We start from the raw sequence: 13,035 nt of genomic DNA, 5'->3' as shown, positions 1-13,035 counted from the left end.
TGACATGGTGGATATGTTGACCCACAATGGTGCTGGTCGTCGTCAACTCGATAGCATGGATGAGAGTTTGGCACTCAGCATGCCTTTGCGACGGTGCCGCCGGTTCACATTCAGGGGGTCTCAAAAGATGTACAACTGCTGCACGGTGACCAGGATTGGCTGCAGCCGTGGCTCGGCAATCAGAAGCTCAGAATAATCGAACGAGATGTAAGATCGACGTATGAAAGGGGGAATTCTCAGGAAAAGCTGGCTTGTCTGCCAGAAAAAACAACGTGCCGTCCCGCCTTTGACGGATGCAGAGATCAATTCGACTTGCCAAATGGCACGGACCAAGCCGAGAAGGTCGAGTCGACCTCCCATGCGACACTTTGAGCCTCCCTCGCACATTGAACCGTGCAGCGCGGCGAAGGTATCGAGGCCAAGTCGATGCGGGGATGAAGCTAGCGAAAGAGCATGAAACTCAAGCTCACGATCTGTGCCGGGTACGTCAGTGAGAACTGGCAAGGGTCCTTCTCGCACCTGCATCTGCTTGCTGCGCACCTGCATCGTGCCTTCTTCTTCTATATTGAGAGAGCGCTCTCGATGGACGCAGCAGATAAATCTCTGTGCACGAACGTGGCGATGTAGCGAGCCAAGTTGCTGCTGAAAATGATTCTCGAGGACGGCATGGCGGCTGCGAGAACAGGCACAATCAACATGGAAGCTGGACAACGGACAATACGAGGAGAGCCCTCTTGTGGTGCTGATGTCGCGATGGCGAGCCGTCCGTCCACGACCGGAGGAGGTCTAGGCAATGGCACTCTCAGGTTCCGGCTGGTCAGCTGTCGAGCATGGTCGATATGGCGCCTCTGCAACGGCACAGCGCAGATGTGCGTCAAGCGACGGCGAGTCGGGCAGAATGGATGGAAGCATCTCTGGCAAGTTGTGCGAATGTACTGATCTGCTGGCTCGAAAAATAGACGAAGGCACTTGTGTGCGTGCCATTTCGCCGCGGCTCAAGCGTCCAAGCGCGACACACAGAAACGTCGTGCTGTCTTGGCTGGAGCGCGTCGGTGACTGGCCTGCTGCCTCGAATTTTGGAGGCTCGCTGAGCCAAACCGAATTTGACTGGTCTGCTACCGCAAATGGAAAGAAACACAGGCTGGCACCTAGACTCCAGGCTCGAAAAATCCAGGTCGAGGGCACGATTTTGGCTGGCTCACTCAAACCCCCCCGCCAAAATCGTCGCCCACTCAAAACTCCCCTTTGCCTCTCTCCGCCAACTCTCTCACCCACACCACACACACACACATACACACACACAGGTGAGCATATTCCAATCTCGCATCCCCTTGGCCAGCCAGACGCGTCGAGACGTGACAATGCCCTTCCACGCTATTGTCAATGGTCACACAACATCGCGAATCACTTTAGACGCCATCATCTGCAACGTCTTGGTCGCGATCAGCCCCAACACGCGTGGACCGTTCATCCGCACGATCACCCATCCACTGGCTCGCGGCGGTGATGGGGCATCGGTGAAGCTTTGCTGAAGGCTGTTGGTGGGCGACCACGCCTATACAGACTGACTCAGCTTACGACGACTAGGGCAGTGATGTTTCCCGCTGTTGTCGGACGCTAAGGCGCTCGTCGCGATCAGCACGAGAGTGAGCAACCACTCCCACCATCGCGACGCCTGGGCTTCACGTACAAAGTGGCTCGACCGTTGAACCCACGCACACCGCCAACGCGTCTCGAATGTCGCGTCTGTGTTTCAGAATTTCCGGTTCTTCTCGCCATCGCCTGGGACCATTATCATCCGTGTGGGACATTTGACGTTGCAGACAACACTTGCTGACCCTGTTCCGCTTTGCTCACCTCACGTTTCCGCACCTGCACCCGCCTTGCATTGCTGCCTCGCGTCCTTCTCGATCACGATCGGACTTGCCGCCTCCTCAGACTATCGTCAAGATGGCCAAAGCAGACACCAAGACCAAGTCGTCGACCTCGACGCAGAAGCGCACCACCAAGTCCAAGAAGGACCCCGCCGCCCCCAAGCGTCCCCTCTCGGCATACATGTTCTTCTCGCAGGACCACCGTGAGCGTGTCAAGCAGGCCAACTCGGACGCCGGTTTCGGGGACATTGGCCGTCTCCTCGGTGCCAAGTGGAAGGAGATGTCCGAGGCCGAGAAGAAGCCCTACAACGACATGGCCACGCGCGACAAGGCTCGTGCCGAGGCCGAGAAGGCTGCCTACAACAAGCGCCGATGATCGCTTGCTCGGTCATTTGTGTTTTGGAGCTCCTTTGATACTCTCTTCTCCCCAATGTGGTATCCTCTCGTGTACCGCTTCGCCCCTCGGCCTGTTGGCTGCGCTGGACGGTCGATGCGGCTTGTCTAGTCGCCGCGATCGAACCGCACTTGTACTATGATATGTTTCCGTCTCGATTCCTTTCCGAACAGAGACTTCTTTTCCCGAACCGGGCTTGGCGCGAGTGTTGTGTGTGATTGAGTCCGCGACTTTGTGACTGTGACAACCCGTACAAGAAGGCTCAGAGTTGCGATCGTGCGAACGGCACGCCTTGTCGCATGCGCGAATACCCTCAGCCAAGCTCAGATGCACATGATTCGCTTCGCACACGGTCTTGGATGTTTGCAGGTGTCACATGAATTCAGCTGCAACACTTTTCCTTACATGGTCTTTGCACCGAGAACGCTCATGATTTCTTCGTAGACGGTGAAGACTATACCACCGGAAAGCACCAATCTGGCGAGACGGGGGGTGGCACCGCGCCAGAAGGCGAGCAAGCCTTCCTCGCGCAATGTGACGGCGGCGCAATTGAAGGTGTTTCGATACTTTGTACGTGCTTCCAACGTCTGCATTCGAGTCTTGATGACGTCCAATGGCATGGTGGCGTAGACGGTGACGATTCCAGCGACGGCTCCGATACCGAAGGTGATGCCACCGGGTAGCGATTGACCTGGTCGTGCACTTCCACTGACAAAGTTCTTGAGCGTCGAGTAGGTTCCGAATCGTACGGCTGAGTTGGCACCTTGTCTCAACATGACGGGGAAGAGACCTCGGTAGATTCCTCGAATGCCTTCCTCCTTGACGATGGCTGCGGTACCAGGGATGAGTCCTCGAGGATACTTGGGTACCGCACGTTTACCGTCATCGATGAGCTTGGTCTTGATCGTTTCGGAAGGCGTCACTGCGAAGATGGCCTCCATCATACCTGCGCCCAATCCAGCAAGCAACGATCGTGGACCGGAAAGCTTGCCGTTCTCATCCTTGAGCATCGTCTTAAAGTGATCGTAGCTGACGAATCGTACACCGGCCTTGATCGCATTGCCCGTGACGAGCGCACCACAGCCAGAGTAGAGTCCGATAAAGCCATCCTTGGCGATGGTGTTGCGGACGATGGTGATGGGACCAGGTGCCTTTTCTCCCGCTTTAGCTGCGAACTGCGACACGGTCTTGGTGTACTCGATAGGGTAGGTTGCGAAGCCTTCGACGGCACCGGCGGTGGTACCAGCTATGAGCGAGTAGAGTGGCTTGTCCTGACGCTGCGCTGTTTGGGTCGGTGTTGAGGCTGCCTTCTTGGGTCCCGGTGCGATATCTTTGATGGAGTTGTAGGTTTTGGATGCTGCCTCCGAGATGGAGCTCGAGGTGGAGGACGCCGTGGTGCTCATGGTGATATGATGCTTACAGCGGGACGCTGGTGATACGGAGAGTGGGACGGGTTCAAGATGGGTGAAAGTCTCGGAGGTCCGCAGGCGTCGTCTGTATCGAAGGTGCCAGTAGAAGCCGAGAAGAAGAGATAGGTGGTAGGACCAAAATGGTGGAGGAGGTTGTCACGGACGCCAACTTATCGGATCTGTGACAGTTCCGTGAATTGGCTCTTGCTTGCTGACTCGGCAGCAGGAAGACTTGACGGGTTGACGGCTTCATCATCGTCTTCGGGCACACATTCAGGCTTTCAACCACCGAGAATTATCATCTCGCCTACGAATGTTAGAGGATCCTTTCGAGACAATTTGGGGCACCAAAAATGCACACCGACACATCCACGTGACGCCATACAAAGCTCAAATCGAGGATTCTCAGACGACCTCCTCTTTCCGCATCAACCCCCATCAACCTCGATCTCTCTCCAACACTTTCTTAGCAGCTTCTTTGAACGCTTGTATCGTTCGGCTCGGGAGGACAGGCGCAAATCGAACAGGTCAGAAGCGCGTGACACACCGACGTTCATTCCACGATCCTGGACGGCCGTCTCTCCCTCGGACAGCGGCGCTCGGCTTTGTCCTAAGCATTCGAACCATCGACGACTCCCTTGCATCCTCTCACACGTCCACACGAAATCGATCGCAACCCGCGCTCCAGCATCTGCGCCCACACAAAGACCCCCTTCATCATGGTGTACATCAAAGACTGGCCCGAGTTCCAGCAACGCAGCATCAAGCTGTACCAGCAAAACCCGCACAAGACCCGCTACCTCATCAAATCCAGACCCTCGACACACAGCCTTACGCTCAAAGTGACGGATGACACCACCACCATCAAATACCGAACGCGGTCTTCGGCGATCCTGGGTCGACTGGAGGTGTTCAACAAGGCAATGACGTTTGCCATGGCGGGATCCAAGCAGCCTTTGCAAGATGCGAATCCAGAACCTGCACCCGCAGCAGCAGCAGCGGCGGAAGGTGCAACACCAGCAACAACAGCAACGGAAACGACAGGTGCGCCGGCTGCATCAGCATCAGCATCAGCCTCGAATGGGGGAGCGGCAGCAGGCGCAGCATCAGATAAGAAGAAGAAAAAGAAGAAGGGTAAAAAGTAGTCTTTCGTCCCTGCAGATCGTCGCATCACATCATGTGTCTGTCTACATGGCACTCTGCGCTGTGGCAGGCAGGCTGTACATCATCACACGCATTTCACACATGAATCTTGACACCCACACACAATCAGCTCCAGATCAGAACGTAGAAGACGCTTCGATTGAGACAAAGACATGGATTCAACTGCGCAGATCGAGACCAGACACGAGCCCGGCTTGGAAAGGCAAGTCCTTGATCGATGTCCTGTCCCTCTGACTAAGACGCAGACGACGATACAGCAGACTGCCCGCATCCTTGACCACGATGAAGACGGCGGCGCCCACTGCGTTGCGGAACCACACAGGGTCGAGGTCATCGTAGCGCGGCGAATAGCCGAGCAGCGTGAGACGCTCTGAGAACGACTTGTTGGCATCGTTTGCGACGTTTTTCTTCCCGTCTATGGTCTGACTGTCGAAGAGTGGAAGTTGACCGCGGAAGAGAGATGCGATCGGCGAGGGTGATTCGGATGCTGCTTTCGACGAAGTCGTCGGCGTGGCTTTGGTCGTGTAGAACGACGAGAGCATCGACGACGACGGCGGCTGCACATTCTTCATCCCCAAGAAGCGTGCCAGCAGCGGCGAGAAGCGTGCAAAATAGCCCAGGATGCGACCCATGACGTTGGCGACAAATGGCAGACTGAGCGCACCCAGACACAGGCGAGCTAGCGAGTGATGAGAAACGTAGACGGTCTGCATAGGACCATCATCGCCCTCGTCGTCACCGTTGCCGTCTTGCTGCACCTGCGCCATCGGCCCACCGATACCGTCGGGCATAGGCTGTGCACCCAAAGCTGCATCGCCGTCGACCAGGTAGCTGTCCGCCTCGCCGACGATGACCACCCTGCGTCTGTTGCGACCCGTTCCTGTCGTCCGTCTGGAAGAGCCGCTCCTCCTGCTGCCGTAGAACGGACCCAGCACGGCGCGGTACACTTTGCGCTTGAGTGCGAGGTAGAAGACGCGGATCCAAGGCACAAGGAGGGCTGTCAGTGCCGGTCCTGGTGGATAGGAGCGTGCACTGAAGATGCTCGATTCGAGGTAGCGATCGAAGAGGCGGCCGTGAGCAGCAGTCGCTGTGGCCATGGGAATGCTAGTGATGGGGAAAGCGACGATGGTCGGGACCCACGTCATGGCAGACTCGAAAATGTTGAGCCTCGATGCGATGAGCGCGAACGGAATGAGCGGGATGTCGACCCAGTAATGCCATGGCCAAGGAGAAGCTAGCGCCCTTCGAGCGGCATCTTTTCCAAGGACCATACGGATGGCTACAGATCCGTACGCTGTGCATGCCACCAGCACGGATCCGCCGAGGATCGAAAAGGCACCGATCGGCTCGATGCGCGTGACGAGCTTGTCGAAGAACTCAAAGATCTTGAGGAGCGTGGTCTTGTTGTTGATGAGGATGTACGGTGCTTTGCACTGCGGACAGGTGACCTGGTTTTGCAAGGGATGGTTTCGTTTACTCTGATCGATCCATCGTAGAAGACAGCTTTCGTGAGCTACTAGTGTACAATTGCACGGATGCACGAACCGTTTCGGTCTTGTCGACGGTGTGGCGGGGGCTTCTCCGGACAAACCTTGACCTTGGCTTGGCATTGGATCTTCATCGTCTTCAGAGCAGATCCAGCACGACTTGGACCTCAAGTCGCGCACAGTGACAACGCGCTCGTTCGGGTCCGGGTCTGCGCTCGACCCTGCGAAACGCGGTGGAAGGTCGCTGGGGAAGCGATACACGCGAGCGGAGCCGTCTACGTTGGCGGAGCTGACTGCTGCAGAGCTTGGATCCGAGGCTGAGAGTCCGTGCGAAGATGCTGGTGGTGATGGGATCAGGTCGCTCTCGAGCCTAGCGACGTCGTCGTGGGCTGTCGAGGAAGGTGAACGTGGTCTTGAGCCTGATGCCTCGCTACTATGATCATGTTGGTGGTCCGACATTCTTGAGATCGGGAGGCTGAGCCGTATGTGGCCGAAAAGGAGGATTATGCTGCGGGCTGAGTCCCTTGAATGTGTTTGGTAGGTGGCATGGAGCGAGATGAAAGACAAAGGGAATGATGAGCGTGTGACACATCAAAGCGGACTCGGATGTCGGCTGCTCCGTGATCCGCGTCGCCGCGCCTCCACATGGCAAACCAAAAAGCGCAGCAACTCAACCGTTTCTTGGCTTCGCAAAAAGTCAAGGGTCCACCTTTCCGCTCTTACACCATTCAACCTCGACTGCTCGAAGCATCGCACGTCATGTCGCTACTGGAAGAGCCAGCGGAGGAGAGCTGGGATCTCGAGAGGTATCGGATACCGATCCCTGCCAATGCGAGTCCAAGCCAATTCGCATCGTCATCATCAGAGCAGCCCGATGGCAAACCCGACGAGCAAGGCGGTTTCTTCTACATTCCCAACTTCATCTCGGAAGACGAGGAACGCTTCCTCACCGAGGCTATCCTTTCGGCGCCCAAGCCCAAATGGAAAGTGCTGCAGAACAGACGCTTGCAGGAATGGGGTGGGCAGGTCCTGGCCAAGAACAACACGTTGATGCCACAAGCGATGCCAGACTTTCTTTCAAGCTATCCAGACCTTGTCGCTCGACTGCGCAAGACGGGGGCGTTCGAAGCATCGAAGCATGGCGAGCCGAATCACTGCCTAGTGAACGAATACCTTGCGGGTCAGGGCATCATGCCGCACGAAGATGGTCCCGCCTACTTTCCAGCTGTAGCGACCATCAGCTTGGGGTCACACACGCTCCTCGATGTCTACAGATATGTCGATGAGGATCTTCAGAAGGACTTTGACAAGCGTATGAAAGAGCACGACGAAAAAGCGACAAAGGATGGCGCCACAGGATCCACGGACGGTAATGATCTTGAGGACTCGACAAAGACCAAGATTGTACCCAAGGAGAGGATGGAAGGCAACGTAAAGATCGTACGGGGAGCCAGAGCGAGGGAGCCAAATCCCGTCTTCAGCATATTGCAAGAGCCGAGATCCTTGCTGATCACGACAGGACACGTTTACAAGTCGTACCTCCATGGTATCGCTGACAGGAAAGTCGATACGGCTTCACATCTGGTCCATGTCGCCAACCATGATCTGCTCGTCGACCAACAGATTCGAAGCAAGGTGAACATGGCTAGGGCTGGGTCTGGCGACAGTAAAGCTGAGGAAGCCAAGGAGGAAGACGGTAGTCTGACACGGCACACACGGCTGAGCCTCACATTCAGGGATGTGGAAAAAGTCAGCAAAGGTGTGGCTGCGATGATGGCATACCTGCAAGGCGGCAAGAAATAGTAGATGACAATGCAATGATGCAAAGTACGAGGGCTCTTACATATGAATGTGAGCTGCCGAATGAGCTCAATGGGAGGTCGGACGAGAGCCAATGGCAAACGCCGTCGCCGCATGTATGATGTCGAGCAACACTTTGGCTTCCTCCATATCCCTTGGGCTGTACACAAGGCAGTAGGTGGGAGGTAGACCTATCGCCTTGGCTACCTTTGCGTTGGATTCTGTGGGAACGGAGCTCGATGTCCACCACCTCGCCGATCTGGCGGCCGAAGAACGCAGTCGAGTGAGCCACGCTGGCCAACCGAACCAAAATCCTGAATACGATGGAAAGCCGGCAAGGGGATGCAGCTGACCCCAGCCTCTCTCTACCACGAGTGCAGCGTCATCAGGGTGCAGCGTCATATGCAAACTACCGTCTTCTGACCATGCTGCGTGTTCGTCTTGGGTTTCAGCCGAGGACTGGCAGTGCATGTGCACATACTCGCCCTTGATCGAGGACAGGAAGCGGCGTGAAAGAGCGGAAGGGAAGCGAGCGGATCGAGTGGATCGAGAGACATTCTCGCTGCCAGTGACGAGCGTATGTGAGACGGCAAATAGCGCTGTCGAGTGGGTCTCGATCATGGAAGGACCAAGGCGCAAATGAGCCGGATGAGAGTTTGCGTCGGTTCTCAAGGTTGAGTGGATATGTTGTATCGCTTCTTGCGCCTGCTGCTTCGAGGCTGAAGGATCTCCTGCATCGGTTGAGGCTTCCTGACCAGATGTCGCCGTGTTGTCCGATTCGCTTGTGAACTGATCGAGCTGCCTGTGCGGGACAGTGCCGGCGGCGAGAGGACCTGGACCCTTGCGTCGAGGAAGGTAAACGCCTGTTGTCAAGTGCTGGCTGTTGGACTGCGGAGTCGTGGGTAAGAAGGACCGCACCAGCCTGGTGCTTGTCCAGGCGCTATGCAGCGAGAGAGGCGAAAGCAAAAAGTAGTGGATGGACCATCCGACGATGTTCTTTGGCAGCGGGCCCCCTGGAAGCGAGACGAAGAGGCGATAGTTTAACCACAGACTCGAGCAGATCCTCGAGATGAAGTACGACGCAAAGATGGAGAGCGTCACCGGCGCTTTGCGATAGGTCGACACGACCGCTTCGGCCACGGACTGTCGTCCGTCCATGTTGAGGCTCGCGAGATATGACTGCCAAGATGTGAAGGATGGAGACTAGCACAACGAATTCCGAAAGCTGCCTGCCCCCTCCACTTTACACGTCGGTTCGAGTTGAGCGGGGCTGCAGCGCGCTTAGACTTATCGGAAAGCAACACTTCCGACACGCCTCTGTTTCTCAGACGCGTTTCGAGTTTGTCTGAAAGGGTCCTTCTCTCCCTGACTTTCATCTTGGTGCAACTCTTTGACAACACAATCTTCGACCATGCGCTTCTGAGACACTTTCATTCGGATCACAGCCTCTCACGATCCCAGCTTCGACATCGAGAGCCCTCTCCGGCCGCTGGAATTCATGGAGGTCACGAGGACAGCCTCGACCTCCCAAGGGATACCCGCTGCGGCTGCAGCTTCAGCTCCCCCGCCCGAGCATTACGGTCAGGATGAGCCGCAAAGCCGCGCATCATCAGCCAAACGCCGCAGAACTGATATCGTCGCTCCGTCATCCCCCACAAAAGCCAAACGTCAATATCAGCGGCCCTCAGGACCCGGACGATTCGTAGACAAGGAGCAAGATGCGCGGCGTCAAGCTTCTCTTCTCTCTTTTGCTGAAGCCCGTGCAAAGGCATCCTCGACCTACTGCGCACCACCTCCCGCAGATGATGACTTTCAGTATCCTCCCAGCTTCTCAGGTGACGCAAGTGCACGAGGCCTGCTGGAACAGATCAAGAATCGTATGGAGCAACGTGCACCCAAGCCTAGCAACTTTCTCCAAAAGGCCAAGCAAGTGCAACAATCTCTGCTCGACAAGCAACAGCAGTCTGCGGAACTGCAGAGAGCGCGCAGTGAAGCCGACAGAAGAGAAGCCCTCAGGAGCGAAGGCTTCGTCAACAGTCAACACAGAGCCAAGGCCAAGTCCGGTGCTTTGCAGGGAGCTTTCTCGAGGGCAAAGGACTGTGCTGCTGGATTAGACGACGACGAGGTCGAATCGCAAGGCGAAGAGGACGACTTTGAGGAGGACAATGCTGAGAGTGATCTCGTGCATCGGGATGACGACCTGGCTCTCGTCGAGCGGATGCGGCCCGGACCTCGAGCTATTCCGCCGAACCCAGACGATCCCAAATGGGAATTAATGGAACCATTCTCAGGACATCGTCTGCGAGAGCGCAAGCTTCCCCATTCGGAGCTCAAAGAGCACCTTCGCGGACGCTATCACGTCCCGCCTTCCCTTCTCTACTCAATAGCACGTCCGCTCGCGATGAGCCTGGATGGTATCGCTCCCAACACGATCCGCAACGGCGACTACGAAGTGCCCCTCGACAGTGACTGGATCGTCATTGCGACTATTGTGGAGAAGAGCGAGCTGCTGGTCACCAAAGGCTTTCGTATCGACGCTTCTACTTCCCCAGGGAAGCCAGCTTCGAACGCCGCTGCATCGTCCGCGTCTGCACTTGACGAAGATCCAGTGCTCTTCAAAGATGCAGGTTCGGATGGCAACGGAAAGCTTCGCCTCGATCTAGAGCCAGGCAGCTCGGATGCCTTCCAGGACGCCTCCAAAGGCAGATCACGAGCATGGAATAAGTCTGGAGCCCAAGACATTGATGAAGAGCACGAGCGTTTAAAGCATCAGGGCAATCTGGCAAACCGTTCCCGCAAATTTGTCATTCTCAAACTCGTCGATCTTGGCGTCAACAGCACTCAAGGCGATGGCTCTGGCTCGGCAGGCCGAGGTGACAACTACCTTTCTCTCATCGCATACGAGTCCGATCAGGTGGATACCTCGATCGTCCCTCGTAACAACAAAGTCCGTTCCGAGGTAGCCGAGACCCTGTCCGCCGCCTCTGCTGGTACCAAAAAATGGATCAACGGTTCTCGCGGAGCCTTTGAGATGCTCTACAAGCAGGCCGAGGGCACACTCGTTGCCATTATGAATCCCAAGGTGCTCCGACCGTGGGCTCCTGCGGGGAGCAGAAGCAAATCGTTAGAGACAAAGATGTTGCGCATTACGCCGAGATCTGCCGAGGACTGCTTGGTAATCGGACAAGCTGCCGACTACCGAAGGTGCTCTGCGATGAAGGCCAATGGTCAGAGATGTAGCAACTTTGTGGATACAAAAGCGCGGAAGCAAACTCGGACCACGACGTGCGACTTCCACTTAAGTCGTCATATGGACGAGCTTGCCAGAGGTCGACCCGAGTTTGCCGCCAACTCGACTTCTCGCTTCGGTGGTGCTGGTGGTGGCGGCGCGTCTGGCGCCAAAGCAACAGCTTCCAGCTCCTTTCCAGGTCGTAGAGGTGGAAGCTACGCCGGAGAAGAGTCTGCGATCAACAACATCACCTCAACTTACAAGACCGCAGAGGGTAGCAATCCATTTTCGCGCGCCGCGCTTGCAAAGAAGCTAAACTCCTCCTTTGGCAACGTCGGCGATGGCATGGAGAACAACGGTGGGCAGGTGTATGTCTCGCAATCTCCAATCGCTTCCGCCGTAGGTGCCGACGAGGAAGTTCGCGCTTCGGATCCGTCGAGTTGGAAGTACGATGTCAGTGGCCGATATGGACGAGGCAATACCGAGAAGCAGAGTAGGCTCAAGAGGCAGATCGAGGAAGAGCAGCTAATGCGAGAGATCGAGGCTCGCTTTGCTCCGCCTCCTGCTCGTCCGGCCAAGAGGCAGCCTGACGGAGACGACGAACACGACGAGGACAACGTTGACGGGGAGAGGAAGAAACGCGAAGCACCCGCATTGCCCGTGTTGCCGAATGGAACAGCTGACATGATCAATGCAGCTTACTCGACCCTGGATCAGCGAAAGAGGATCGCCCAGCAAAAGCAGCAAGCCATCGATGCCAAGAGGCGGAAATATACTGGTGTCGTACATCCGTCAGTCGGCAAAGGTGCTGCGGAAGCAGAAGCTGCAAAGCTCAAATTCATGAATTTGGCGAGCACTAGCAACAAGCGGTCCAACACACTCCTCGGAGGAATGCCCATCGCGGGTCTCAATCGACACGCTGCCGATGCAGAGGCTTCTCCTCGGAGCAGCAGTGACTCGCGAAGCAAGCTTCTTTCGCTGGCTCAAAAATCCTCGTCCAACTCGAACAGCAACAGCTCTTCAGAGCCAAGCTTGAGAATCAAAAGGGCTCATCGTCCCAAACTGCGTCTGCCATCGGACGAAGTGGGTCGCGTCTCGAAGCTCAAAGTCGTTGGAGGAGAATTGATCAATATGGACGATTTTGAAGATGATTGGGAGGACGACCTTGGCGACCTCGTTGTTCCACCGAGCGACGGAGCACCCAAACGCGAAGCTGAAAGCGAGACGAATCTCAGCGAGCGCATCATGCAGCTTCAATCACAGTCACAAGCTCGTCAGTCACACACCGTGATTGAGCAAGATGACGATGACTCGGATCTCGAGATCATCTAGCGATTCTGCACACGTGGTATCGCAAAGTCTGTAGTCACATCGACGCACCGTAGCTGTACTGCACCTTCGACATTTTTCTTCATGCTTGCTGTCACCTAAGCGACACATTCGAGCCTTCCTTGTTTCGGATGTCCTTGGTCCAACTTCTCGTCTGAGTGTTCAAGATGGACTCGCTCGAGGAACGAATCTAACATTTCTTTTGCGTCATGGAATTTGTGTTGTCCGAGCTTGTGGTTCTCGACCTCGGGTTCGACCCCTCTCGGCCTGTGCATGCACGTACCACGCCTACCGAGACTCAGCACGCGTTGTGAATGTGTTCACCATCCCAACCTCTCTCCACCTCACG

The 13,035-nt window shown here is 56.0% G+C and overlaps 8 protein-coding genes across 8 annotated transcripts; 4 read left to right on the top strand and 4 right to left on the bottom strand.

The window, feature by feature from the left end:
* Nucleotides 1-120: 120 nt before the first annotated feature.
* On the bottom strand, nt 121-1,889 carry PHSY_006279 (nonribosomal siderophore peptide synthase SidC; the record flags this gene model as incomplete). The annotated part of the gene is made up of 2 exons (XM_012336882.1): nt 121-673; nt 1,858-1,889. The coding sequence occupies 2 exons, from the start codon at nt 1,887-1,889 to the stop codon at nt 121-123; spliced, it is 585 nt and encodes a 194-aa protein (XP_012192272.1).
* Nucleotides 1,890-1,950: 61 nt separating this feature from the next.
* Nucleotides 1,951-2,250, top strand: PHSY_006278 (hypothetical protein; the record flags this gene model as incomplete). The annotated part of the gene is made up of 1 exon (XM_012336881.1): nt 1,951-2,250. One exon carries the CDS (start codon nt 1,951-1,953, stop codon nt 2,248-2,250), a length of 300 nt encoding a protein of 99 aa, XP_012192271.1.
* Nucleotides 2,251-2,669: 419 nt separating this feature from the next.
* On the bottom strand, nt 2,670-3,671 carry PHSY_006277 (tricarboxylate transport protein, mitochondrial precursor; the record flags this gene model as incomplete). The annotated part of the gene is made up of 1 exon (XM_012336880.1): nt 2,670-3,671. One exon carries the CDS (start codon nt 3,669-3,671, stop codon nt 2,670-2,672), a length of 1,002 nt encoding a protein of 333 aa, XP_012192270.1.
* A 725-nt stretch (nt 3,672-4,396) lies between these two features.
* Nucleotides 4,397-4,822, top strand: PHSY_006276 (hypothetical protein; the record flags this gene model as incomplete). The annotated part of the gene is made up of 1 exon (XM_012336879.1): nt 4,397-4,822. One exon carries the CDS (start codon nt 4,397-4,399, stop codon nt 4,820-4,822), a length of 426 nt encoding a protein of 141 aa, XP_012192269.1.
* Nucleotides 4,823-4,999: 177 nt separating this feature from the next.
* Nucleotides 5,000-6,787, bottom strand: PHSY_006275 (hypothetical protein; the record flags this gene model as incomplete). The annotated part of the gene is made up of 1 exon (XM_012336878.1): nt 5,000-6,787. The coding sequence occupies one exon, from the start codon at nt 6,785-6,787 to the stop codon at nt 5,000-5,002; it is 1,788 nt and encodes a 595-aa protein (XP_012192268.1).
* Nucleotides 6,788-6,973: 186 nt separating this feature from the next.
* Nucleotides 6,974-8,131, top strand: PHSY_006274 (hypothetical protein; the record flags this gene model as incomplete). Its single annotated transcript, XM_012336877.1, has 1 exon — nt 6,974-8,131. The coding sequence occupies one exon, from the start codon at nt 6,974-6,976 to the stop codon at nt 8,129-8,131; it is 1,158 nt and encodes a 385-aa protein (XP_012192267.1).
* Nucleotides 8,132-8,197: 66 nt separating this feature from the next.
* On the bottom strand, nt 8,198-9,286 carry PHSY_006273 (glucosamine-6-phosphate deaminase; the record flags this gene model as incomplete). The annotated part of the gene is made up of 1 exon (XM_012336876.1): nt 8,198-9,286. The coding sequence occupies one exon, from the start codon at nt 9,284-9,286 to the stop codon at nt 8,198-8,200; it is 1,089 nt and encodes a 362-aa protein (XP_012192266.1).
* Nucleotides 9,287-9,626: 340 nt separating this feature from the next.
* Nucleotides 9,627-12,689, top strand: PHSY_006272 (hypothetical protein; the record flags this gene model as incomplete). Its single annotated transcript, XM_012336875.1, has 1 exon — nt 9,627-12,689. One exon carries the CDS (start codon nt 9,627-9,629, stop codon nt 12,687-12,689), a length of 3,063 nt encoding a protein of 1,020 aa, XP_012192265.1.
* Between the last annotated feature and the right edge of the window lie 346 nt (nt 12,690-13,035).

The sequence above is a fragment of the Pseudozyma hubeiensis genome (assembly GCF_000403515.1).
Source record: "Pseudozyma hubeiensis SY62 DNA, scaffold: PHS58, whole genome shotgun sequence".
Taxonomy (NCBI): domain Eukaryota; kingdom Fungi; phylum Basidiomycota; class Ustilaginomycetes; order Ustilaginales; family Ustilaginaceae; genus Pseudozyma; species Pseudozyma hubeiensis.
The sequence above is the reverse complement of the archived record's forward strand: the minus strand, read 5'-3'. Positions and strand labels throughout refer to the sequence as shown.